At 38.0% G+C, this 27,654-nt stretch overlaps 1 protein-coding gene across 1 annotated transcript in view; it reads right to left on the reverse strand.

The window, feature by feature from the left end:
- The window catches only part of TDRD7 (tudor domain containing 7), a 31,222-nt gene extending 16,647 nt beyond the window's left edge, over positions 1-14,575 (reverse strand). Inside the window, exons 1-7 of the mRNA XM_070935416.1 lie at positions 14,354-14,575; positions 11,727-11,939; positions 9,994-10,135; positions 8,833-9,040; positions 3,297-3,382; positions 2,134-2,351; positions 67-638 (exon numbers count right to left, since the gene is read on the reverse strand). Of these exons, the coding sequence (XP_070791517.1) occupies positions 67-638; positions 2,134-2,351; positions 3,297-3,382; positions 8,833-9,040; positions 9,994-10,135; positions 11,727-11,933 (1,433 nt within the window). The 5' untranslated portion in view covers positions 11,934-11,939; positions 14,354-14,575. The remainder of the gene's footprint in view (positions 1-66; positions 639-2,133; positions 2,352-3,296; positions 3,383-8,832; positions 9,041-9,993; positions 10,136-11,726; positions 11,940-14,353) is intronic.
- Between the last annotated feature and the right edge of the window lie 13,079 nt (positions 14,576-27,654).

The following is a 27,654-nucleotide window of genomic DNA, read 5'->3' on the forward strand; positions in this document are numbered from 1 at the left end:
TCTTACCTGTGATTTTAAACAACTCCATGCACCAGAGAAATGACAAAGAGAGGCTTATAAACGTACCTAACAACAACGTCATTTGTAGAATATAGGTCCACTACCAACACAGATGGAGATATTTCTTCTGGGATAATTAAAGGAGGTATAGTAATGGGTTCAAAATCATCCCCTTGGGAGTCCTGCTTTGCTTTAGTAGACTGGTGCTCAGCTGGTTTCTGTACGCCTTCGCATGTGGAGTTTTTAGCGATAACATTCAGGTCGTTCCCTGGGTGCTCTTTTGGCTTTGCATAGAGAATTGCCTTTTTTGGCTTTTCGGAAATGTAACTGACCATACATACATCTGAAAGCAAGTCAAGGTTGTCCAAAAGATTCTGAGGCAAGGCTGCTTTGTATGTGTCTTCATATACTTTTGGGAGTGCATTAGCCCAAAGACCACTGGAATATTTTGTCAAGATGGCTGCGATATTTTGCTTGAAGTCTCCGTGGATGGTAGCAGTTTTAGTTTCCACACTCTGTTTCAGTAAAGGAGGCGGAGGCTTTCTTTCTTGGCTTGAAAAGCCCTTTCCTGGGTGATGCATTTTCCCAGGAGGGTAGAGAATTGTATCTCTTTGGCCACCGGAAGATACCTTCTCTGCCTTTGAAAGAAGAGAAGCAGCAGCTATATTAAAAAATCACATTGAGTGAAATATTCAAGCTCAACACTATGTAAGCTCACTCAAGACCTAGATATTTGCAAGACCATCTTCTCCCAGAGTTCTCCGCTAACTTTTCAGAACTGGAAGAGAAATCTCCTCCCTCCAGGTCCCAACCACCTGGAATGCCATCTGCAGATAACCCATAGTTGCTGGGCCTTCTAAGTTGCTGTCCCCTTCTCTGGAATAGTATTCCTCTAGCTATCCAATAGGCATGTTCTTTGTAGAACAGTACAAAATTATTGTAATTTTAGTTACCTCAACACCATTTTGGTGTATGTGGGGACATATCTGTTCCCCTCCTGAAGGGTAACATTTTACACCCATTATGCTTTCCCCAATAACTAAATAATTTTGATATTGTTGTGTATTTCTTTTCAACCTACTATTGTTTAGAGGTCTAACATACTAAGTCTTGGAGCAGCATATAAGGCTAATATATAAACTTGTGAGAAAAGACTGGCAAGATTTTGGAAGAAATACTTACCTCTTTTGCTTATGTTCAGGTAAAACTTTCCAATCCAAATCACTTACTTTTGACTGGCTGAATCTCCCATTTTTCATATAGCTATGGCAATTTATTACAACCATGGTCCCTAAAGGTACTAGACTGCAACTCTCATAGTTACCAACTGATGTGCCCAAATGCCATTCTGTCTAGGAATTTGGGAAATCAAAAGACAACACATCTGGGAGCATCAGGCAATGGGAATCAGACCTAGGTATCACTGATTTTTAGTGGGCATTTTAAAAATGGGTTAATCGTGTAAACAAACATTTGGAAATAAGTTTAGGTTTAAAATAAATTGGGAAAAGTCTCAGTGGACTATGCATGTGAGAATGCAATCTTCAAGTTACAGTATAGTCAGTAGACTGTTAATACAGGAAAATAATGTAACTTATTACATTAAGTAACAGATATTAAATGACTATATTTAAGGTGGCAATTCTCTCTAAATCCATTTCAAAGAATTTCTATTGAATCATCTGGTTTACCTCGGAGCGAACATACAAAGATTTTACCTGAGTAGTCATGTCGTTTGACAGAATTTTAAAAAATCTTCATAATTTGAGAATTAAGAACTCTGCTGAGCTCAGATGAGAGGCATATACAGAAGCACATCAGATACAGAAGTTCAACTGATGGTTTTGCTAAGGTACTGTAGTGATACTTCTAGGATTCTAAAACATGAGATTACCTGCTATAAATTCATCAGGAAGCTTTCCACAACAATTTTATTCAGAATGGAATTCTAAATATTCCTATAGATAAGCTTCAACACTTTGATAATCCTAATAGATTTTTACAAGCTGATTTTAAATTCTGATTTCCAAGTAAACCATCTTAAAAAATTTTATTTGAAAAATTTAAACATACATTCAAATCAGAATTAAGTCTACAAATAATTTTATCTTCTGTGATAAAGTTAGCACCTACCACACAAACATGTGGCCAGTATTCAAATTGTGCCAGCAAAGTTGTATTAAAGTCTTCATCATATGCCTCTTTGTACAAGTGTGGTATCTTCGATAACCATATTCCATTTTTGAATCGATTTATGATGTCTTTAATTCTTTTCTGAATCTCATTTATATCAGTATTTGAGTTGCGAGGGGGCACTGGTTGCACTAATTGTCTTGGTTCTTTTACATTTTCTGCAAAAGCAAATACATGTTCTTGAATAAATTTAGATTGAAAGTAACAATAATCAAAACTATTAATAGTATAAATGTGTGTTTTAGTGTGTTTTATTTAATAAGCCACAATTAAACCATCACACAAGTATTGTAATAATTAGATTTTCTTTGTGAGGGGGGATGATTCAGAAATCTTTAAACTCAATAACTGCAACTTTAAAAAAATTAAAAACTTACGTAAATATTCAAATAAGTACAAATAATGAATTTTCTTTCACCTGTTAAGATACTCCCACAAAGCACCATTATATTGAAAACTTTAAAGCAAAGTTGTCTGTTGATGTTTACATATAAATCCATTAATACACAGTCAACTGTCATAATAGTTGTGTCTTCCCTGCCATCGCACAAGTTCTTTTTTTAGGTGCTAAGAGGAATGAATGTGTTGACGCTGCTGAATTACTTCAGGTATGCTTCTCCTACAATTCTGTTTTGAAGTTAAGCTCATTATTCTAAACGTGTAACAGTAACAGAAAGTAGGTGAATGTATAAATACTACCAATCAATGCAAAAACAAATTCCAAATTGATCATAGAACAATGAAGAGGGAATGCCTAACTGAATGCAACCACTTTATTTTCACCTGCAAGACAGGTGAAAATTTAGACAAGGTCACAGTTTAGATTGTGATACATTAACACACTCTCATCTGTACTCATAGATAAAAGAGCTTAATTTTATTTTTTTATAAAATTTATAAGACTACAGGTCATAATACAGAATTCCTTTGCTTTAGGATATTGAGCCATGGCTCAGAATAATGTATAACCGTTTGTTTGCCCATCTAACTCAGAACTGTAGTCTTAAGAGAACTTGCCCATCAGCGGATACCTTATTTTCGACATATCAAGTTAACTAAATAAAGCACGAATGAGAACTACATGCAGACCTCTAATAACATACCGTTGATGTTCAAAGGCACATTTCTTGTCAAATAAACTTGAAGCTCTTTTTGAAACCTTGGCGGAACCACAAGTCTTCTCTCAGGCCTAAAAAACAAAGACTCAGATTTTCATTTTTTAAAAAACTGCAGCTGAACAATCAATGTACCATATAGACTCTATACCTGCATTCTTGTTTTCAGGTGCTGTGGCTGTTATGTTACTACATAAAATGGAACTATTTTATTCCATGCAAGTTATGCTGAACAATTGAAAGTAAACTCTTTTCGATAGGAAATCCACATAAATTGGTGCTTAAATAAACATATAAGCAAATGAATATACCTAAACAAGCTGGGCAAAATAAATTAAAAATTAGGTATCAGGCTCAGCAACAGGAAACCAAAATGAAGAATTCAGCATAAATTATGAAAGTAGATTGTTTTCTGTGCTTCTATTTTTTAATGCAGCTTTTGTTTCCTTACAACATCTTTTAGCCACACCATGCATTCATAGGTACAGAATCTCAATGCCACTGCTCACGAAGGAAGTTAAAATTTCCGCCGATCTGTTTTCAGAAAGCCCTTTTCTGCAAGACCAACAGCCAGATTTCTCTATCTATGCAGACCTCACTGGCTTCCATCATCAGAGAACATGGCAGTTCTTTGGATTTCCAGGAAAAGATTTTTATGAATCTCCTTACCTTTGCATGGTTCAGTGACTAAACAACGCACTCAGAAAATAAGCCAAGAAAACTCTGTTGCTTATCTTTGCAGAAACAGAGCTATCCTAAAAACCCGGCAACTCCAACCTCTAGTAAATTAGAAAAAAAAAAAAAAACTGGAAAGGGGGGGGGGGAGATTGTTGCCATTGGCAGAATATTATACAGCTGTTAAGTCATTTTATGAACTTTCTTGCCACAGCTGTTAATTGAATCACTGCAATTGTTAAGTTAGTAACACAGTTGTAAAATGAATCTGGCTTCCCCATTGACCTTGCTTGTCAGAAGATTGCAAAAGGTGATCACATGACTGCAGGAAAGTTACCCACTGCAACCGTAAAAAACATGAGCCAATTTATATATTACTGGTAAACAATAGTTAAAATATCAGGTCTATCATGGTTGGGCAGTGTTTGAGGAATCATGAGCCACTATTCAGTCTCTCAATCTTCTGGAATATTACAGAAAGCAGTTAATATTGAACGATCCCCTTTCTGAAAATATAAGGGCTAACATTTTTTAAAAATATACCACATAATGCAAGTCTCATTCATATAACCACAGAATTTCATATTTTCATAAATGGGGTAACTAATTTGGTAAATAATAACTTTATTGTTATTGTACGTGTATACACAGTATACCCATACAACGAAATTCATTTAACACCCAAAGACCAGGTCCAACACACATAACAATCCCCAAACATACTCCCACCCACCACAATTCCCCACCGCTAAACCACCCAAACATCCACACAACAGACCAAGTAATACTGTCCAACAGCTCACTGATGGTGGCCCTTTAGTTCATTGTTGAGTGCAATTAGAGCTCTGGGATAAAAATTATTCAGAAAACTAATTACAGTAGAACCTCTGGTCATGACCATCATTTGTTCCATAACTTTGGTTGCAAACCAATTTGGTCATGACCCAAACCTAATCTTGGAAATTTGGCTTTTACAAAAAAAATGGCGCAAAAGGGGAAATCGGCCATGGGGGAGGGAAAAAAGTAAATTATTTGGTCAGACCCGATTTGGTCATGGTCAGAAGCGTTCGTGACCAGGGGTTCTACTATATATATATATATATATATATATATTTAATTTGATTTATATGCCGCCCTTCTCCGGAGACTCAGGGTGGCTTACAATGCTTTAAGCAATAGCCTTCATTCTTTTGTATATTTTATACAAAGTCAGCTTATTGCCCCCACAAACTGGGTCCTCATTTCACCTACCTTAGAAAGGATGGAAGGCTGAGTCAACCTTGAGCCTTGGAGAGATTCGAACCAGCAGAAATTGCAGGCAGCTGTGTTAATAACAGGGTGCACTAAACCCCTGTACTATCAAGGCTCTTTCCATTGCCCTACACTTCTTGGTTTAGAATTTTCAAAGCACTTAGCAGAAAATACTTCAATTCAATGCAAATCTGCAACTGGGTAATATTTATTAGGTTCAATCAAAACTGTATCGATTTTGTGTTAAATTTCAGCTGGTCCCAATATCCCCCAAAACTGTTTTTTTTTCCTTCCCAGGAGCCAATAAAAATATTTCATAATCAACTTAAATCGTCTGTTCTCTTGTGCATACCATCCTAAAGCTGTGACAATATTTGGCCTTTGGGCATCAACTTTTTTCTTCTTCTACTCAATTCTCACTTTCCTGTTTTGCTCAATATAGAATTTGATGGAGAGTTCTGAACTTCTTCAGAATTTTTTCATGAATCAACATATCTTGTTCTTTTAAGTTTGTTGCACAGCAAAGCATTTTATTATAAACTGCTTCCCAATGCTAGATAGATTTCTTTTCCCTACTAGAAGCCTATTTCCCAGAGTCATTTCAGGCAAGATGGGAAAGAGAATATCTAGATTTATAGTTGCTAACTGTCCACAGTTATGGGAAAAAGGGGAAATAATAGACTAACCTAGTATGGAAAGCAGAGTATATGTTTTAACAGAGGTATACAGAATATTTTGTATTTGAAACATGGTATTCCATGTTTTCTTACATAATTCGTCTTTTTCTGTATTAAAAACAGCTGTGGTGGCGCAGTGGTTAGAATGCAGTATTGCAGGCTAACTCACTGTTCACTTCAGGAGTTTGATCCTGACTGGCTCAAGGTTGACTCAGCCTTCCATCCTTCTGTAAAATGAGGACCCAGATTGTTGGGGGCAATATGTTGACTCTGTAAACATTTATAGTGGGCTGTAAAGCACTGTGAAGCTGTATGTAAGTGCTATTTCTATTTCTATTCATGTCTAAATCACAATGAATTTGGGAGATACACTCTTCACCTAAATTAACTCCTTTGTAAAGGAATTAAGAGCTGACTTGGAGAAGTTATGACAGAGACTTTAAAGGAGGAAGAACTCTGTTGTTAAGAAGGAACTCGAACAAGAGATTACAGAGTTCAGAAATAGAAGGAAGCATGACAAAAAAATCAAGTATCCTTGATTTTAATATATGATGTACAGTGATCTGAGATAAACCTGGAGGCTTTTAAAATTCTACTACTGTACCCTACAACAATAAACTAACGTTCTTATAATTATTATGGTGTTTGTTTCTTGATCTGGCCCACCTCAAAAAGCTGACACTCTCAACTAAAAAAGGACTGACAATAGTACTAATATATTAGTTTGAAAGCATCATTTTTCCTAACAGCGTAATAGGAGAATTAATAAGGCAATAGTCTGAAAAATCCAGTCATAACAACAGTCCTTGCTGGTCTATCTGTATCAACATTTGATGATTTACAACAGCAGCAAACAATACATGGAGAAGTGATGGCACAGCAGCTGAGCTTGTCAATTTTTATTTTTTAGACTGAAAGGGGGAAGGGGAGAATACTACTAGATTGCTAAATATCTACCATAAAGCTAATCTCTTTTTCTTATAATTGAATCTGCACAGAATTACAAAATGGGACATAACAGTTCAGTTTTGTCTAACTTTAAAAATGGACTATTACAGTACTATTTTAGATTTATGGAAATTATTTTTTTTTCTTCAATACAGATTATTCAAGCAGTATAACAACTAAAGGAAATTGGTAGAGTTTTACCTTCAGTACAGCTACGCATACCTAACATATTAAGTTTCTCCTAATATTGTAGAAAGAATCCCCAAATTTTTTGTTTCTAGTTTAGAGATATATAGTTTAAATTTTATGAAGGCAAATACAGATTATATGGTTTAGAAATATAGTTTATAAACAAAAGTCTGTTGAACAGCTCTCTACACTTAGAATGAAAAATAGTAATTTAAAAGCAAATATGTAAATATTGTGACAAACCTCAATTTACTTTAACATATATGTGGTTAGAACTTAAGGCTGCACTATTCACTATTAATGCCTTCACTTCAGTGGCTCTAGAAATAGTCCTGTAAATGTATCTAATCAACATCGTTAAATTTGAAATTAACATTAATAGTAAAACCAGTCTATATTTAAATAATTGTAACAAGTAATACTTGCTTATGAATAAACATGAAGAAATGTTGACTGCAGGTTATCACTTTATCTTAATCAGTTATCTATTTTGCTAGCATAACTCAATCTTATTTCTCTATGGGCCTTTCAGATTGTGTATGTGTATGTATAGATGTGCTTTTAAGAGAATCTTGATTCTTGGCCAATGCCTGAACAAGTCCCTGCAGTTTTCTTGGCAATGTTTTTCAAAGCGGCTTGCTACTGGCCCTTTCCTAGGGATGAGAGAGAGAGAGACTGGCCCTAGGTCCCCCAGCTGCCTTCATGCTTAAGGCAGGGCTAGAACAATCTTCTCATTTCTAGTGCAGTGCCTTAACCACTGCACCAATCTGACTCACCTTTCAGATTATAGGAAACACTAAATCAGATCACTGAAAACTAAAGGCCTGTATAAATTAGGAAGTTCCTTTGCTTTTTCCATATTTATTTCTTGACTACGTATGTCTAATATTAACATCCGTTCATTTATTTTCTCTGATGGAGATATATGAACAAAGTGGAAAGTGGGGCAATTCATGCATTACACTAAAACATTGCCATCAGAAAGAATATACTTGATTACTTGGGCTCAAGATTGTTACCTGTGTAGACAACTGATTTAAAGATTTATTTATGCCAGTGTAGTGTTTACTGTAACATTTTAAAAAGTATTTCACTAATCATTATCAAAGAAAATACTGTGAAGCAATTCTCCACATGACAATATTTATCTCAAATAAAAAATCAGAAAAAGTCTGATTATACAATTTCTCTTCCCTAGGTTCTTGCATTATACAGATCTTCCTCTTCCTCCTTTAGCTAGCATTTTTCAAGTATTTCCCCATTAAGAAACATAGAAAACTGATGACAGAAAAACACCTAATGGTCCATCTAATCTTTCCTTTGGATTTATTTTTTGTTTTCTTTTAATCAATTTAATTACTTTTAATTATTATTTTTATATTTGTTTTTGTTTTTTTGCTTTAATTTATATGCCGCCCTTCTCCGGAGACTCAGGGTGGCTTATAATGCGTTAAGCAATAGCCTTCATACTTTTGTATATTTATACAAAGTCAGCTTATTGCCCCCACAATCTGGGTCCTCATTTTTTTACTTTACTATTTTTAATTTTTGTCCAATGATGGATGTTTGTTTATCCCAAGCATATCTGAACTCATTGTTTTTTGACTTTCTCCTCTCCAGTGGAAAACAAGGGATGCTATTGGTCTATAATTCCTATAATGCTTTCACTTATTGTTGTAGTTTATATTTGGAATACCTGCTTATACCATTAAATAGCAATTTCATCTTAAGTATACCCAAAGTTCTAAAATATCATTTCAACAACCATTGACAAGTTTTCTAACCTGTTCACCATGGTCACATGTCCTTGTATTAAAACTTCATTTGGTATAGCCGTCCTAAATTCAGGGGATAAAGGATATGATGCAAGGTTCATACTAGGATTCACAACTGTATGGCTTCCCTTGCCTCTCAGCAGTGGGACTGTACCCCTCGTAGCCTCTTCTGAAAAACTCATGAACCCAGGTTTTCTCAGTGTGTCCTTTGGTTTGCCTAAAATACAACAAAATAGACATAACATCCTAAGCCTTATTTTCTAATTACCTATGACTAAGAAGTATTTCTGTAGAAGTTATGTCTTTACCTGAATCTGATAAGTAAGTACATGTTACATAAACAATTGATATCTAAATGTATAGTTAATGTTAATGTTACTAGATTGTATCAGGCTTCTTCCAGCTTGGGTAAGATCTCTCTCTCTCACACACACACATACACACAGAGACAGGGAGAGAGGGAGGGAGGGAGGGAGGGAGGGAGGGAGGGAGGGAGAGAGAGGGAGAGAGAGAGAGAGAGAGAGAGAGAGAGAGAGAGAGAGAGAGAGAGAAAGAGTGTGTGTATTCAACAGGCTACAAAGGGCAAGTCCAAGTAACACAATGATATCACTGAGTGAGCAAAGTTGAAGCACTGTGACCCTTGTGTGTGTGTGTCCCACAGAAATAAACATCCAATCTAATCTTTAATTTGCTTTGGAAAAGGTAAAATTTGCTGTTTTGAAAAATGCCAATTTGTCACAGAGGTTTAGCACACACAAAAAATCCTGGACAGGGCAGGAGTGCATGCAGTCCATGAGCTTATAGGATAGTCATTTTGAAAGAAATATACCTAGTAGTTTAAGAAATTTATATTTTAGAAAATAACCAAATACTGAAGAATGCACTTTTGTATCAACTTAATGAATTATGAACTTATAAATATCATGGGATTGTGAAATTAGAGGCTGAATTACAAAATAGATTATGGCACTATAAGCATAGATCTTCCTTTTCTTTCCAAACATTAGCAACTTTACCATGCAGCTGTGAGGGGCGCGTGAACTGTCCAAGCGTAAGTACAGTTCACTGCAGTCAGCAGAAATGCCACACTAGAAAAGCTCTGCCATGATTAGCAAGTAGCTGATTCATTCAGTGTGCTCTAGCATGGTGTTTTGCAACTGACAAGCTTACCTATTGAGGCGAGGGGGGTTGTATTTTTCAGCCTCATCTGGCAATTCACTTGTCGTTTTGATTTTTTTTTGGAAGTTCTCTGGCAGGCTACAAGCTTAGCAATTCTTGCAGTCTCCTGGCAAACAACAGCATGGCAAGTTACCTATGTTGGGTGGAAAGAAACATAGATGGATTATGTATTAATAACTTTATATATTCCTAATTATGGGAGATACTTTTTGTATACTTTATGAAGCCATTTCAAATTCTCTTTGCATTGGTTAAATTGGCTAAAAATCAAGCTTAGCTTATACCTACACATCTGCCACAACTCTAGTTTATGGTAATGTTAGTTTCCAAAGCAGAACATATGGGACACTCTTAGGTACTACGTTATATGCTCCCTAGTGCCATTTAGAAACATTGTGCTCAGCCTATAGATCAAACAAGATCAAACAAGCTATTGGTGCTTTTTTTTAAAATGGCAATCAGATGGGTTACATTGGAGAGATTGGTGTGCATGTTGTTTTTTTGTTCCTGTATGGGTACTTTTTGTGGATTTGGCTGATTCCCAAAACCCAGTATAGTACTAACTTTTTAATCTATCATGAAGCCCTGGAGACAAAGTTTCTGAGGCTGCAAGAGCTGCTGGATGCCACATAGAGAGAGGGAAAGATTGGCGATGAAATCAAACAGCTGGCATGAAATTCATTGCCTACTTTGGATTGGGTAACATTTCCCCACTCTGAAGCTAGTACCCAAGCTGGGCTCTTCCCGGCCTCACAACTCCTGCTAGAAGAGCAGGTGCGAATAGGAAAGACTTTGCATAATTTCATCTGCTGCACCTTTTGCACCCTTTTCCTAGATCAGTTCTTCAGTCAATTATGTCCTAGTCAACTTGTGGTTTCATCCCTGTAATGTGCTCTACATGGGGTTCTCTTTTAATAGCAAAGGAGGTTTTAACATATCCACAATGTGATGGTGTGAGCAGCAATAGGCATGCCTCAGAATGCCTATGTAACATTTCTGGTTCGCGAGCTACAGCGGTTGCTCAATTTTTTCTGGGTGGCATTCAAGATATTGGTTGCTGTCTATAAAGCCCCATCAAGCACAGCGCCTGGTTACTTGAGGGATTGTCTCCCACAATAATCTGCCCAGCCAATTTGATTCCACAGAGTTGGTATGGTCCTGGGTGCCTTTGAAGGTGTGCTCCCATAGCTCCCACTATGGGAGCACACCTTCTCTGTAGCAGGAAGAGGTTCTATCCAATATCTGGATGGCCTACACTCTGCTGTTGTTTAGAAGAACCATGAGACCTGGCTCTTCGCCCAGCCTGTGGCAAGGGAGAGTGCACTTGCCATCTTTAATGTTTTATTAATTTTATTGTAATTTGATTCTTGGGAACAACCCAGAGCCACTGAGAGTCGGGCGGCATGCAAGTTTAATATGTTATTATTAATTACCTTTAAAGCATGTACATTTTCTCAAGTTTTGGGGGCAGTGCTCAATAGATTTAAATGGATCTTTGTATATGTATTACAAATAATTAAGATAAAGACTACAGTACTGTTATCCCACCATGTGAACTATTCAAGGACAGTCATTAAAGTGGTAAGTATGTACAAATATCTGGATATGGGCTTTGCTTTGTGTTAAAATAATCACAATATAGCTCTAACAAGTTTCCATTTGTGGAATGTTTAGAATTATTGCACATTTACATATAGCTTAATTATAAAGAAAGGATATCTCACCTCACCACTTCTGCTAATTTCAATTCTAACAACTCCAGGAATGCTCTTCAGATATCCCTCTAACGTAGCATGTCCCAGCTGCTTATAAGGAATCCAATCTCCAGTTAAAGATTTATATTCCCCTTGCAAATAGGAAAAGGGCACTCCAGTTTTATGAGACTGGAGAACAGCTCGAAGCATTTTTGCTACTAGATCTGCTTCCTGCATCTTTACCTGCAATAGAAATACACTTGAATTTTATATGGAAAATTGGCAAGCGTTGTGAGTTTGAAGCATTAATATGCAAGAAATTCAATGGCAGCATATTCAGAATTTAGAACTAAGTATCCCATCACACAGGAAGATGGGTTAATTATTTTGTAATGACAAAGCACCTGAGAATAAAAATATTGTGCAGGACTGTTGAAAAGAATCTTGCATATATCAGCTTCTGAAGGAAAAAAAAAACAAATGTAACAAGTGAAAGCAATAATAGTTTTCCTAAAACACAGAATATCCATGCTTAGAAAAATATGTAGAAAATAAAATTTATATTTTTTGAAGTATGATACAAAAATGTCTTCCTTAAATAGTCAATAGGTATTGTTTATCTTGTTGGAGGAGAACCATAAATCAAATCTTTAATCTCCTAAACTATACAGGTGGTATAAACTTTTTTTTTTCCTAGTCAAATTTCCCTTTTTAATAAAACTGCATTCATATGCATACACCATAAAGGAGTATCTAAACTATGGCACTCTTCTAAAATGAGTTCCTATCACAGGAAGTCCAGAGTTCTTCCCTGAAGTTTTGTATGGGCAATATGAGCCGTTTTCATTGCATTATTCTAACCTCTCAGAATGGAGTACACAAAATATAAGAAATAAATGAATCCCTTCAGCAACCAAAATAGCCAGAGAATAAACAATCATTGGAATAGTCCATTTATTTTTTAAAAAACCTTTGACTTGGGAAAATTGTTGGAAAATGCATAATACCCATTAGAGATTTAGCAGGTATGTTACTTGATAATCAATTGAAAAGCAGAAAAAAGTGCTTCTACATTCTACCAAATGCTATCAGCTTTCAGTACATTTCTCCAGCCAACCTTCCTATATATTGGTATTATACCAACCTCATTTTTGTGCATGTCAAAAAGACAACATGTTTTCTTTACTGTTATTTTTACATATAGAATATCCTCAAAAATAACTTCCCCATGTCCACATTAGAAGAGTTTGGCACACCTAAATGTTGTTCAAATACTAAATATGAGGTAACTTCCATTGTTTATTTGACACATTCACATCAAATACATATGAAATGCTGACTCATGCCCAAATCCAGTAGTTCAACTACAGGATTAGATTAACTACAATCTAATCCTGTAGTTAACTTCAAATTTTAGGGGGAAATTCCAATTTCCTAAGTACCTTGATTCATTAATCGAAGGTTAAGACTGGACAAACTGCTTTAAAAAACAAGCAAATGCTTTTAGTTAATTTGACTCCGAGTTGCAAGGAGAAAGGAATGAAAACTCATAATCCAGAAGCTCTTTCTACCCAATGGCAATAGGGGATAACAAACAAGGAATTATTACTACATGTCACTTAATAATGAGTCTTCAAGATATTGTTAACATCGTCAGCTATATAAAAGGTAGTAATTCTAAATGAATTTGCAAGATGAATCCAAACTAAAAGCTCAACCACCAGAAAAAAAAAAACAACCCATCTGCAAGACTATTGATACAAACTATTGATTTCCTAATACAAACTTGACAACATAAAACCATTCATCAAGTCTCAGTATGGCCTGTGGTCTTGCTTATCAGACAAGTTAATAAACGCTGACACAAGCCAGTGGCAAAAACTATCCAAGGATTGTCAGTCATCCCTATAGCACACTCATTAGGCTTTTTCTTAACAGATTTCATTTCACATTTATGTTACACATCTTTGTGCCATCAGTTTATTAACACCCGCTTGGAAGTATGAATAAAAAATAAGCTCCATGCATCATTCTTTGCAAAAAAAATAAAAAAAATAAAAATCAAAGCAATGAAGCTGGAACAAGACACAGGTTGAAAGTTTAAAAAACAAACAAACTTGGGATGGCATAAAGGGAGCGAGAAAGAAGGGGACGAAAAATAAAAGTAATGCTAAAAGTGATCCCTCGCAGCAGCAATGAACGTATTTCATCTCTCCCTCCCGCCTTTCCCCACAGTACAAAGAGAGCAACGATTGCAATTAAATGGAAACGGCAGAGATGAGAAACGGATCACGAAAGTGTCTTAAGAGAGTATTTACGCTAATCATTATTTTTCAACACGGATCTATAAAGTATAACCCAAAAACCGTCGGGTATTTTAAGTCTCGGGGACTCCTCCTAATAAGGGAGCCATGCACGAACGCCCTTCTGGTCCCACGGGAATCCGCGGGGGGAGATTCATTATTTACCCGGGGTTAGCCGGGCAAATACTACACACCGTCGCAGCGATTTTTCATTTAAAAGAGAAAAAAAAAAGGGGTGGTGGTGGTGGAAAGCTGTACACACACATACACTCCACCCGCCGCCGCAGTCGTCCTCCTGCAGAAAACGGCCGTTCCCTGAGCTAATGAAGGCAAAGGAGCTGCGGCTCGGCTCACCCAGTTCCTAGGACTACCCCGAATGGTCCCAATTCGGCGCGGAGAGGGCGGCTCCCCCTCGCAATCCCCCTCTCCCTCGGCGCTTTGACTTCCCGTGGCCTGAACGCCCGGTCGGACCACTCTAAGGCCACTTCCCCGCTTCTCAGCGGCAGGCTCCTGTGCCGGCGGACCGCAGGACCCTCCGCTTCCTCCTCCTTCCCCAACTTCTCCCTCAGCTTCGAAATGACGACGCCACCCCGCTCGGCAAAAAAAATAAATAAATAAATAAAGAACCGAATGTTGAAGGCACACACAGAGAGAAAGAGAGGCAGCGTATAAAACGTCCGCGCCTGCGCACTAGCCCTGGCTCGGCCGATCGAACCACGCCCTCGACCTCCAACACGTGAAGGCCGCCAATAGGATTAGGGCCTTCTTAGTAGGCGGTTTGTAGCTGATTAGCTGTAACTAAGGCTGATCTTCCCCAATCAGGAGTATTCCTTACACCCTGCTTAAATTGGGAGTGCTTTCATTTGGCGGTGCTTTTCTGCTTATGAATGTTTACTTCGTTTTGAGTTCCAAGTTAATTTCTGGACACTAATAAAGCACGTGGAATATGATTTGTGAGGACTTTGATCGGGTGTGAGATGCTTTTTCCCCCACTGTTAAAAAGAAGGCTCTAGCTCTCTATTTAACTACTGGATCTGTTCATACAACTGGCCAAATGATGTTTTGCTATATTAAATATACTAAATATACTATTAACTATATTAAATCATAGACTATCATACTGATTTACGTTGGTTGGTGCAAGACACCGATCTGTCAAAAAGTCAACCACGTTTAGCTAAGAATTGTTTTTTTTTTAAAAAAAAACACCATATAGGTGAAAATATAAATTTGTATTTTTGAAACTTTTAATACCTTCACACAACATTCATTTTTTAAAAAATGGATGCAGGTTTTGTTCCACTGAGCTTCAGAAAGTGTCATAATTCAAGCTCAATAAAGGACAGAGTTAATGGCTGAAAACACTACAAACCTTCCTGTGGTTTCTTCTTTTAACAAATGTGATAAAGTTCATAGTTCACTTCTAGTGAGTTTGCCCTATACCCGTGATGGTGAACCTATGGCACGTGTGGCAAAAGTGGCACGCAGAGCCACCTCTCTGGGCACGCCAGCCGTTGCCCGTTGTTATTTTGGGTTCCACGTGGGAGCATCGGAAACCAGAAGAACAGCTCCCTGGCGTGCATGCATGCGCTGGGAAGCTGAACCTCCAGTTTCTGGCATGCACACGCACGCCGGCCAGCTGGTCTTTGCATGCACATACACGTCAGAAACCAGAAGACCAGGTGACTGGCGCGCATGTACACACCACAAACCGGAAGCTCAGCTTCCCAGCGCACACATGCATGCCAGGGAACTGCTCTTCCGGTTTCCGGCGTTCCCGCCTGTGTGTGCCAGGGAGCTGCTCTTCTGGTTTCTAGTGCTCCCCCGTGCACGCACGCTCCTGTTTCGGCACTCAGTGCCTTAAAGGTTCACCAACACTGCCCTATACGCTTATGTGTGAAGTTGTAAAGACTGATGCTACCACATGGCAATATTAACTGTCACCAACACTAAGGACACTCCTACACCTTGGACAGTAGTTTGAATCTTAGTTTTAACTGAAATTTTATCTCTCTCTCCTTGATGCACTATATATATATTTACCTGAATAAATTCTGTGTTTGGACTATAATTTGAATCTCTAGATCAGTGTTTCTTAGCCTTTACAATTTTCAGCTATGTTAGACTTCAACTCCCAGAGTTCCCCAGCATCTTCAAGCCGCCAGAGTTGAGAAACCCTGCCCTAATTCCTGTCACAAAAGGTCCATAGGTGTTTGATATTAAAATATCCAAAGTAAAGGAAACCCTACATTTCTAAAGCAATGAAAGAAGCATTGAGCATACAGATAGTCCTCAACTTATAGCCATTACTTTAGCAACTGTTCAAAGTTACAATGGGACTGAAAACAGTGATATACAACTGGTCCTGGTACAACATTAACATTAAATGGGGAAACTGATCACTTTACAGTTTACAACTGATTTGCTTAGCAACAGAAATTTTGAGCTCAATTGTGGTTGTAAAGTCGAGGACTATTTATAACAAAAGTGCTTTAGCCAGATTTATGAGTTGAATTTTGTGTGTACCTTTGAATTAGTCTGTTCCCTCAGTTTTTCTGACAGCAATTTTCAGAAATGATTTCTCATTGTTGCTCTCTGAGTGAAATAGTTAAAAGCCATTTTGAAAAGTTTGCCACTCCATTATGCAAGTAAAAATAGACTTCAAGCTACATCCATAAAGGAGCCTGCCTATCACGGTCGTAACTTGTGATGATCGTAAACTGGATCAGTCACATGACTGACCCAATTTTATTATCTTTTTTGAAGCAGTAAAAGAATCCACGGATGTTAAGTGAACATCACGATAGTTAAACAAACCAATGGTTCTCTATGGGTGCGGTTTTGCTAAAAACAGGAAGTAAATGGTGTTTTCAGCAAAACTATCATAAAACATGATCATGTGACTGAAGGACACTGCAAATGGCCATGAATGCAGCCCAGCTGCCAAGCACCTGAAGTGTGGTCACATGACCAGGGAGGTTGCCCATCAGAATTCCAAATCTGGATTGTAACTCTCCCCCCCCCCCCCGGCCCAGTAGGTCTGTCAGTACTTGGACCAGTCATTTTGAGACTAGTTGTAAATCAAGAGCTATCTGTAGCTGAACTCACGTAAACCAGTGGCTTCCAACCTTTTGGGTGCCAGGGACTGGTTCTGTGGAGTGCAGTTTTTTTGCAGATCAGGGGGTGTGGTTTTCTACACTGCCTGGCTTCTTTCCATGCGCAGATGGGGATTTGCTCACTTGTATGGCCCAGTTCCTGGTAGGCCAAGGAATGGTGCTGGCCCACAGCCAGGGTTTGGGGATCCCTGACATAAACAAAAGGAGCTAGAGAGTGCTGGGATCAGAAAGTTGATCTTTAGCATAATAAAAATCATGCCCAGAGGCGGACAGCTTAATGAAATGCACTCCCATAAAAAGATACATGAAATCTGTCTAGCGATACTTGAAATCTGCCTGGTAATTAACTAATAAGAACTAAAGTTGTGTAATTTCTTTGCCTGAAGCTGTATTAATATGCTGCCAAATTGTAAATTGGTATGCTTGATTTGTGGCATTTGCTCTAAGTGTACCTTTTTCAGAATAAAAAGGGATTTTTGGTTTCCACTATTTCTGGGTATTTTGTTGGCTCTTCACATCAAGTGAGTCAACCCAGTATTGGGCTGAGCCAACATTCCTAGGGTTGAGAGAAAAAATGACTGGCCAATCACCCTGGTGGCTTTGTGCCAAAGTAGAACAAGAATGTTGGTCTCCCAGTTTGTAGCCTGATGCTTTTCACCCACTACACCAAACCAGCTGCCATGAGAATTATGTGTTCATTTGTTTTTAATTTTTGCACCAACCTTTACCAAACTCTCAGAGCAATTTACAATATTGTTAACAAAAACCATGTGAAAACATAAAACCTGAATGTATTAAAATAATGGTTAAGTGAAGGTGCTGGCCTAGAAGCCAAGATACTGTTAATTCTAGTCAAATCTTAGGCATGAAAGCCAGCTGGGTGACCTTGGGCCACTTGCAATCAGCCCAAGGTTGATTTTTCCCTCACAGTTTTCTCCCCAAACTGTTTTGGGAGAAATAGGAGGAGGAAGGAATATTAGGTGTATTCACTGCCTTGAGTTATTTATGAAACATAATAAATATGGGATAAAAAAAAGAGGGAGGGAAGGAAGGAAAAGGAAAGAAAGCCCCTAGCACAACAATGCCACTTCAAAACAGTTCTCGCTTAGTCTAGCATGTGACTGCAAGAGTGGATTCAATTATAACAAATCATCCTGCCATTGCCCAATTAAATGGATGTTCCTCGTTAAAAGTATTTGTTCAGTACACGTATATCTAAACTGTGCTGGATTAATAACAATTATTCACCTACAATAATTTTGCTAGAATTCCCAGAGTCACAGAATATGCAAAGTGCTTACGCTTCAGACAAAACAGTCTCAAAGTGCTCTTTATTTGAAAAGTCTTAACCAGGCTGATATTTTCCAGCTATTGGAAACATTTATTTTTCGTTCTTTATTTATTTTTCCCCACCCACATCCTGTATAACTTACCTTGGAGGGTCACCCCTGTTCCTTCCTGGCTATGTTGAAGAAATGTCAATGTTTCTTAGCTGGTAAATGCAGTGGCAGCACAGAAAATTCAGCTACTCAGGGAATAGAAACTACAGCTAAATTAAAGGAATTGAAAGTGAAAGGAGGAAATACAGTAGAAAAATACAGAGGAAAAACCTGATTGTAACCTCTAGCTTTGGAACCTGGATACAGTAATGATTTACTGTATTGAATTATTATGTTCTATTTGTATACTGTAAATACCTTTACACAAGTAGTCCTCGACTTACAACAGATCATTTAGTGACCGTTTGAAGTTACAATGGCACCAAAAAAAAGTACTTATGACCATTTTTCACACAACTCTTGCAGCATCCTCATGGTGATCAAAATTCAGCCGCTTGGCAACTGGCTCATATTTATGACGATTGCAGTGACCTGGGGTCATGTGATCACCGTTTGCAACTCTCTGACAACCAAAGTCAATGGGGAAGCCAGTTTCACTTAATAACTATGTTACTAACTTTTGGGCTCAATTATGGTTGTAAGTCGAGGTCTACCTGTATAGGGTGGTCAGATGTAGATGCTGTTGCTTACTGCAAGTAAAAAAAATCCCAGAGAGTAGGGTTTACCAGAAATAGACTGAGCATTGGGTGTGTTAACTGGTTGCAGATAGTACACAATTTATGACATTGAGCTGCAATTTTGATTGTAAGTTGTGATGGTCATAAAGCAGGTCATCAGGACTGCATCTGATTTTACAATGTTTTTTTGTGGCAGTTATTAAGTGTGTGCAGCTGTAGTTACAGCAAACCATTGTTTGCTATGGGAATTCTTTTTACAGAAATTAAGTAAATAAAGGAGAATATTTGTAGCTCAGGGTTGAAATGAGCTTGCTTGTTTTCTTGCAGTTGTTTCATTACCCAAACTAGCTAACATCATCAGTGCTAGTAGGAGAGGTCTGTCATAAATTCAAATGGTCACTGAAAGAGCAGTTGTAAATTGAGGACTATCTGTACTCAAGAACGTGAAGCTGTGTATTTTTCAAAGTTCCTTTCTTCCCATTTCTGCTTTCTATTCGCCAGAAGGCAATGTTCACTTCTTTCATTGTTGTTTCATCATTTGCTGCTTCATCGTTTCATGAAAAATCAATGAAATCTTCATTCATAGTTTAGGCAAAACATGTTATTTATCCTTCTAATTTTTGTCTTGCCAGCTATAATACACTATCCCTCTCCCTGGTTTGCAGAACTAATGAGCAAGCTCACCATTCCTGCAAGCACAATGTGTTTCTTTTATAATTGAGATTAGAGAATTCTGGAACTCAAAAGAAACATATGTCAATTTGCAAGGTATTTTTTTTTCCTGGCATAGCTTTGAATAGTGCATGAATTGGGTCAGCTCTAATACTCACATGGGACTTTATATGTCCAAACTCTTGCCAGACTTCGGAAAGCTCCACATTGGTTTTTCTACGTTCATGTCATGCAGTTTTAATTTAACACATCGCTCCAAAAATACCCAAACATTCTGGAATTCCAGAACAAGAAACAACAGCAACAAAAAAACAAAGCTCAGCACAAACTCAACTTGATTGTTGGGTGAAACACTATGGGACAGACTGAACAAAGCAAAAGAATATTGGTTGCTCATAGCAAACACCTCACTAAAACAAGTTGAATTTTGTCCAGCATGACATTGGCAACAGTTCCACTCTTTCTACCTCAATTTAATGTACATGGACAATATACATCCAAAAGACAGTAGTAGAAAGTTAAAACATGGGTCATTCACTAAATAAAAAAAATGAGTGACATAAAACCTGGGCAATTATTGGTACTACTTATTATATGCAACTAGTGATTTGTATTTTACTCCCTTCCATCTGAATGGAGATTGGGGAGAATTCCACAAGGCACCATTTTACTATTTCTCCCCACCCCCTGCCCATCTCAAACGTATCAATTTGAAGCTGACCTTTGACCATCTTAATTTCTGCTGCCTCAAATGCTGAAAATCAGCATGGAATCTAAATAAAATAAATAAATAACTTAATAAAGTGTATACACAGTATATCCATACAACGAAATTCACTTAGCACCCAAAGACCAGGTCCAATACACATAACAATCCTCAAACACACTCCCACCCACCACAGTTCTCCAACCCTAAACCACCCAAACATCCACACAACAAACCAAGTAATACTGTCCAACAGCTCACTGATGGTGGCCCTTTAGTTCATTGTTGAGTGCAATTATAGCTCTGGGATAAAAACTGTTCAGAAAATGTGTGATCCGAGTTTTAATTGTTCTGTATCTTCTGCCAGAAGGCAACAGTCCAAAAATATTGTAAGGAGGATAGGAAGAGTCTCTGAGAATGTTATGCAACTTTCTCAAACAGCGAGATTCGAAGATGTCATCCAGGGCTGGTAGCTGGAGTCCAATGATATTCTGGGCAGTTTTAATGATTCTCTAGTGAGCAAGTCTGTTCTCCTTAACAGAATAACAGAGTTGGAAGAAACCTTGGAGGGGTTCTATTACAACCCCCTGTTCAAGCAGGAGACCCTATAGAATAGGGGCTATACCATTCCAGACAAGTGGCTGTCCGGTCTCATCTTAAAAACCTCCAGTGATGAAGCACCCATAACTTCTGAAGGCAGCTGTTCCAGTGGTTACTTGTTCTCACTGTTAGGAAATTTCTCCTTATTTCTAGGTTGCTTCTTTCTTTGATTAGTTGATGGGCATGGTGTGGCTTGGTGGGCGTGGCGTGGCTTGGTGGGTATGACTTGGTGGGCATGGCAGGGAAAGGATACTGCAAAATCTGCATTCCCACCCCACTCCAGGGGAAGGATACTGCAATATCCCCATTCCCTCTCCACTCCTGGGGGAAGGATATTGCAAAATCTTTATTCCCACCCCATTCTGGGGACAGCCAGAGGTGATATTTGTCAGTTTATTTTATTTTATTTATTAAATTTGTATACCGCCCTACTCCTGAAAGACTCAGGGCGGTGAACAGCCAAATAAAATACATATAATACAAATGTTAAAAAACCATTAAAATACAATTAAATAATTGGCTCAGAGAACGAAATTTAAAACCCCCAAATTCATAAGACAAAATTTAAAATTTAGAAATTTTAAAAATTTTAAAAAGTTTAAAAGAGAGGTTAGGCCAGGTTGGCCTGCTGGAAAAGAAATGTTTTGATGGCATGGCGGAAAGTGCACAGGTCCGGGATCCTCCCTATCTCCAGGGGGAGCTCATTCCAGATGGCGGGTGCCCCCACAGAGAAGGCTTTCCCCCTGGGGGCTGCCAGTCGACATTGTTTGGCCGACGGCACCCTGAGGAGGCCCTCTCTATGAGAGCATACTGGTCGGTGAGAAGCTACTGGTGGCAGAAGGCGGTCTCATAGATACCCCGGTCCTAAGCCATGGAGCGCTCTAAAGGTGGTAACCAAAATCTTGAAGCGCACCCGGAAGACCACCGGGAGCCAGTGCAGCTTGCACAGGAGGGGGGTCACATGGGAACGTCCCGTCGCTCCCATAACCACCCACGCGGCCGCATTCTGGACCAGCTGGAGCCTCCGGGTGTGCCTCAAGGGGAGCCCCATGTAGAGCTCTCCGAACTACTCAAAATTTCCGCTACTGGTTCTCCAGAACCTGTCAGAACCTGCTGAATAGCATTCCTGCCCCTCATTCATTCTGCTCTGTTTTGCAGGCCCTCGGGTATTGCTTTCTGACATTTGGAAAAACCAGGATGGGCTTCTGCATCCATACAGTTCCTCTGCAGAAGCCACTGTATAAGGCTACAAGTCAAGCTGCCTTTACCGAGAAGCTCTTTAAAGAAGGAAATCTAGGTCATATTTCACCGATCTGTTTTCTTAAGCATTTGTTCCACCATTGCAAGGCCAAATTATTTGTTATGCCCTTGTTCATCAATGTGATGAGGACTATGTTCTTCAGCTGGTCACAGAGTCTGACATTTTGGGTGGCAGAAAAAGAATATGACTGAAAATATAACTGGGTCACCTAATCCGGACCTGAGAATACCATGAACAGCCAAGAAAACAAACTAATGGAACATCAGACCAATCAACCCAAGTTCTCACTCGAGGTATAAATGGCTAGACTCAAATTATTCTGCTTAGGACACATTATGCAAAGACCCAGCTCTCTGGAAAAGGCTGGGGAAGATGGAAGGAAGGCAAAGAATAGGACAACCAGCAACAAGATGGTGTTACAATGGTTGTTATGCTTGTGCTGTTTACAATGGTGTTACCAGTTACAATGGTGATGAACAGATCTTTGGAAAATTTAAAAGAACAGCTTAGGGAATAGATAGTTTTGGAGAAGATCTATCCGTGTGGTTACTAGGAGTCAAAAATGACTTGATGGCACATCCTTCTCCTTCTCCTCCTCTTTAAGCATTACAACACAATGGCTCTCTTTACAAACCTATTCTATTCTGTAACATCTGTCAACTCTACTTATGTCACTCTATCTCCACCCATATATTTGGTATTTTACAAAGAATGGACTTCAAATCTAAAATTGATACTAAAAAAACAAGTTGGGAAACAAAACAAAAATGAGTGCAGAAAGAATATATCAAATTGAAAATTATTTCAGTTATTGCATTCGGACTACAAGTTTCTTCCAAAATCTACATGGAAATAACACAAAAATACTGCACTCTATCCTTAGAGCATCTGCCTGGTCACAAATGTTTATTAAAATATCTTAATAGGATGGTACAAATTGTGTTCTATTTATTTTTTTCAGTGTGCTTTTTTCTTTCAGTCTACATTGAACTTCATTGTTAGATGTCATACCATTTCTAAGAAATAAAAGCAAACAAATATTTACATATATATATGTATGTATACCATTGTATATGCACTCTTTTATTGACCTTGTCTTTATGACTTCAAAGGCAATATGAGACATAGAAGCAAAGCAAATAGGAGGACAGGTTTGGTAGAACTCTTTTCATAACCAAAGCAAGACAATCTCTACTGTGTAAAGAGCTCAGTTGTAAAAAAAGCAATCATTTAAAACCATGACTGTCTTAAAAGTTTACGGTTAAGTGAATTAAATAGATGATGTAGGCACCGATTTATTCAGTGAACAGAATTTGGGATTAAATCTTTTATTTAAAATCCAAATGGAAGTGGAAAGTTGCATGTGTCTGTTTATCCGTCCATCCATCCATCCAGTCATATTCATAAGGACAAACAAAACAGGGTGGAGTTGTTAAAAAATATCACCAAGACCAGCAGGAGCCTCTACAATCCATGAGATCAATTCCTTATTACTGATATTACTTAGATACTACATTTACTAAATTAACTCAGCTATCCTCATGTAATGTAATGACATTTTGTCTCTGTTCTTTGTTTCTATGCAGGTGAGTGTGCATGTACTTATAAATAAAACTTTTATGTGTATTTTTTACTCTTTGTTTTTCTCTTTTTTAAAATCAGTAGAGACGGTCCTCAATGTACAACAGTACATTTAGTGACCATTTGAATTTCAGCAACACTGAAAAAAGTGACTTATTGTTTTTCACACTTATGACTGTTGCAGCATCTCCATAACCATATGATCAAAATTCAGACGCTTGGCAAATGACTCATATTTATGACGATTGCAGTGTCCTGGAGTCATGAGATCATCTTTTGCAACCTTCTGCCAAGCAAAGTCAATGTCATTTGACAACTGTGTTACTAACTTAACAACTGTAATTCACTTAACAACTGTGTCAAGAATAGTCATAAAAAGGGCAACATTCACTTAACTGTCCCAGTAACAGACTCAATTGTCGTAAGTTGAGGACTATCTCTACTTGCACCTATATTTTTTTGTGTGATTTTCAATTCTGGTGTTACCCAGACAAATAAACCAGTAAATTACCCAAATGTCACCTCAGTTATCAAGATTTTTTTGAATGTGATTCAACAGCCTTTCAGCTTCCTAGCTTCATAGAGTATATAGGTAGTCCTCGATTTATAACCATTCATTTTGTAATCAGTGTTGCAACAGCTCTGAAAAAAATGACATGATCAATACTTGCACTTACAACCATTGAAATATCCTGTTAGCTGAAAAAACTGATCAAAAGAAGGTTCCAGAATCCGGTGTGAGGTGCTCCAAAATACATGCAGGACAAGAGAAATCCAATTCAAACTTATTATTGCTGCAGTAATAAATAGTATGCACCCAAGTTCTTTCTTTACAAGGAGCGTACTCACAAGTTGATACACCAGCATTCTATAGAACTTAAAAAACTTGATACTTAATTTCATAATTTCTGCCCATCGTCCCTTTTCTGCCCAGCAACAGTCAACACAGCCATCATTCTATACACCAGGCCTCCAGTGCAAAACAACCTATTTTTAAGTTAATTCAGCACCACCTTCCATAGGCTATATATACTTAGTCATGAGCTGAGGTGTAGGTTCTTAGGAATTTAGCATTGTAAGTTTATTTTGATGATTTGGGTATTAAAGTGTTACACAATTGAAGAAATGGGGGAAACAATGAATACATCAACAAGCAATTGTTCTGATTGTAATACATAAGATACATATTAAAAATGTTTTTTAACCATCCCAAATTAGGCAGCCAGGAAGTAGTGCAAAGATTATAAAAGGGCATGGAAGAGTTTATTTGAGTTATGTTATGAAAGTTGGACAATTGCAAGATAGTGTGGACATCTGTAAAGAATCTGACTTCCCTGATCAATATAAATAGAATAGGTGGAATATAGCAAGGCACATACACCATTTTGATTGTCCAATAGGAAATCCAAAGCCATTTGGTTTTGAAGAGCCTCCTAAAATACTGCAATTACTTTCATAATCAACCAAGGGCATCTGCAGTCACATTGATGTAAACTTCTCAGGCTACCGAAATGTTAAGCAATCCATATTCTAATTTTTCAACCTGAATCCCGAGTATAACCAAGTGAATGGAAGTATGTACTGGATAGTCTAATCCAGCTGGCTGGTGTAATTGTAGGTAGACAGAAAGGGAAGATAAAGCAGCAAACAGCTGTACTAAATAGACTTTAACCATTCCCTCCCCTATTTCATGATATTGTGGTTGCAAGAGGCCTGAATTCTTGGATGTGGCCTAGATAGAGAATTTCAAAGGGACTCTCTCTCTCTTTTTGGTGTACAGCGCAGCCTTGGCAATGGGGAGAGCCTGAGGCCAAGAAAATTGGGCTTCCTGAGCTATTTTAACCAGATTTCTTTTCAAGATCCATTAGCCCATTCTGAAGATTGACAGCAGGCCTTTTCTTGCCCCCAATTTAATGGAATATTGTTTGAGGCAAGTAATTAAAATATTGTTTAATTGGACTATTATTGGCTTAACATATTTTGCCCTACCAGATAGTCCGGTAGCCCACACTCAGGACATTACTGCATCTCTAATTTCCCTTGTTTCTTTGCTGCTAGATTGTGATTCACTTAGCATTAAAGGGAGAATTGTCTTCCATGCCTTGTTTATGAATTTTCATGGTTTGACTCCCCAGTCAAAAGTTAATGGTCTGTAATTTATTAATCATATCTCTCCTCAATGCAGCGGCCACATTGATTCTGTTGTAGTTCCACCCTCTGATTTTCTCTTAATTGCTCTTTTTGGCCTCTTAAACCTACATTTCCTCCTTGTCCCTGAAAACCACCTCCAAATCCTCCTCCCCCACGTCTTTTACAAAAACCTCTATCACCTGCACTATTTTGATGTAAGATTTGAGCAAGAACCCAACTCTTTTCTCTCCTTCTGTTTGGTCCTTTCCAAAAGTTTATTTTTATTAGGTAACGGTAAAGGTTCCCTTCCCACATATGTGCTAGTCATTCCCGACTCTATGGGGCAGTACTCATCTGAGTTTCATAGCTGAAGAGCCAGCACAGTCTGAAGACGTCTCCATGGTCATATGGCCAGCATGACTAAACGCCAAAGGCGCACGGAACGCTGTTACCTTCCCACCAAAGGTGGTCCCTATTTTTCTACTTGCATTTTTTACATGCTTTCAAACTGCTAGGTTGGCAGAAGCTGGGACAAGTAATAGGAACTCACCCTGATACACAGCACTAGGGGTTCAAACCGCTGAACTGCTGACCTTTCGATCAACAAGCTCAGCATCTTAGCCACTGAGCCACTTTATTTATTTTAGTATATACTTTATTCTGAGATTGGGCGCAGCAGGAGGCGAGTCTGACATTAGTGAACCTTTATAAAGATTGACTCCAGACTGACCTTAGTAAACCTTTATTAAAAAATGAATTCTTATTCATTTTTGGGCAGTTGAGTTTTTGATCGATCTGCATACATGCAATGAAACTGATCCTTTTGAGAGGCTTCTTCTGAAATTGCATGCATGAACCTTAACATATCTTAAGTCTTAAATGGAATTTCTTAATAAATTGCAACCTTCAAGAATTGAATACAAAGTTGTTTAATGGACTCACAAAGTGGCCAACTTTGATAAAATCATTGGGGGGTGGGGGGTGGGGAAAGGCCATCCAAAAATCTTGTGCCAGGGAATTGTAAGAAAGTAACCAATCTGCTATTACTAAGGCTAGCTGCCAAAAATCAAAATGAACGTGAAATGTAGACCAGTTGGATTCATACAACATATTAACTCATGCGCTTTAGTTACTGAATTATAATAGATAGCTTCACCTATGTTATTTAAGCCTGAATCAACCAAGCCATATTAAGGCTTGGCATTTTCCTGTCGTGTAACAATGGCCTCAAATGGTTTGGGACCTGATCAAATGCTAGAACCCGCTACTTCAAACTGCCACTTATGACATGCTACATTGCCACCACATCACAGCTGTTTAATTGCAAGTTTATTTGTGTAAACAAAATGTAAAAAATGCCTCTCACTTATTAAAACCTTAGATTTCTATAGCAATTAAAATTCTTAAGTTATACAATTGAGTATTTGACTAGTAGTCAACATAAAATACACTTACAACTATATAATATTAAAAGAATCATGCACATTATGAAAGTGGTTAATAATTACTTTAAACAGGTCAATCCATTTATTAATTTATCTCCTTCTCTAAGACCCTTGCCACCTAAATCTT

This window comes from Pituophis catenifer, unplaced genomic scaffold (genome assembly GCF_029215685.1).
Source record: "Pituophis catenifer annectens isolate HBS135680 unplaced genomic scaffold, rPitCat1.0.hap2 SCAF_2, whole genome shotgun sequence".
In the NCBI taxonomy this organism is placed as follows: domain Eukaryota; kingdom Metazoa; phylum Chordata; class Lepidosauria; order Squamata; family Colubridae; genus Pituophis; species Pituophis catenifer.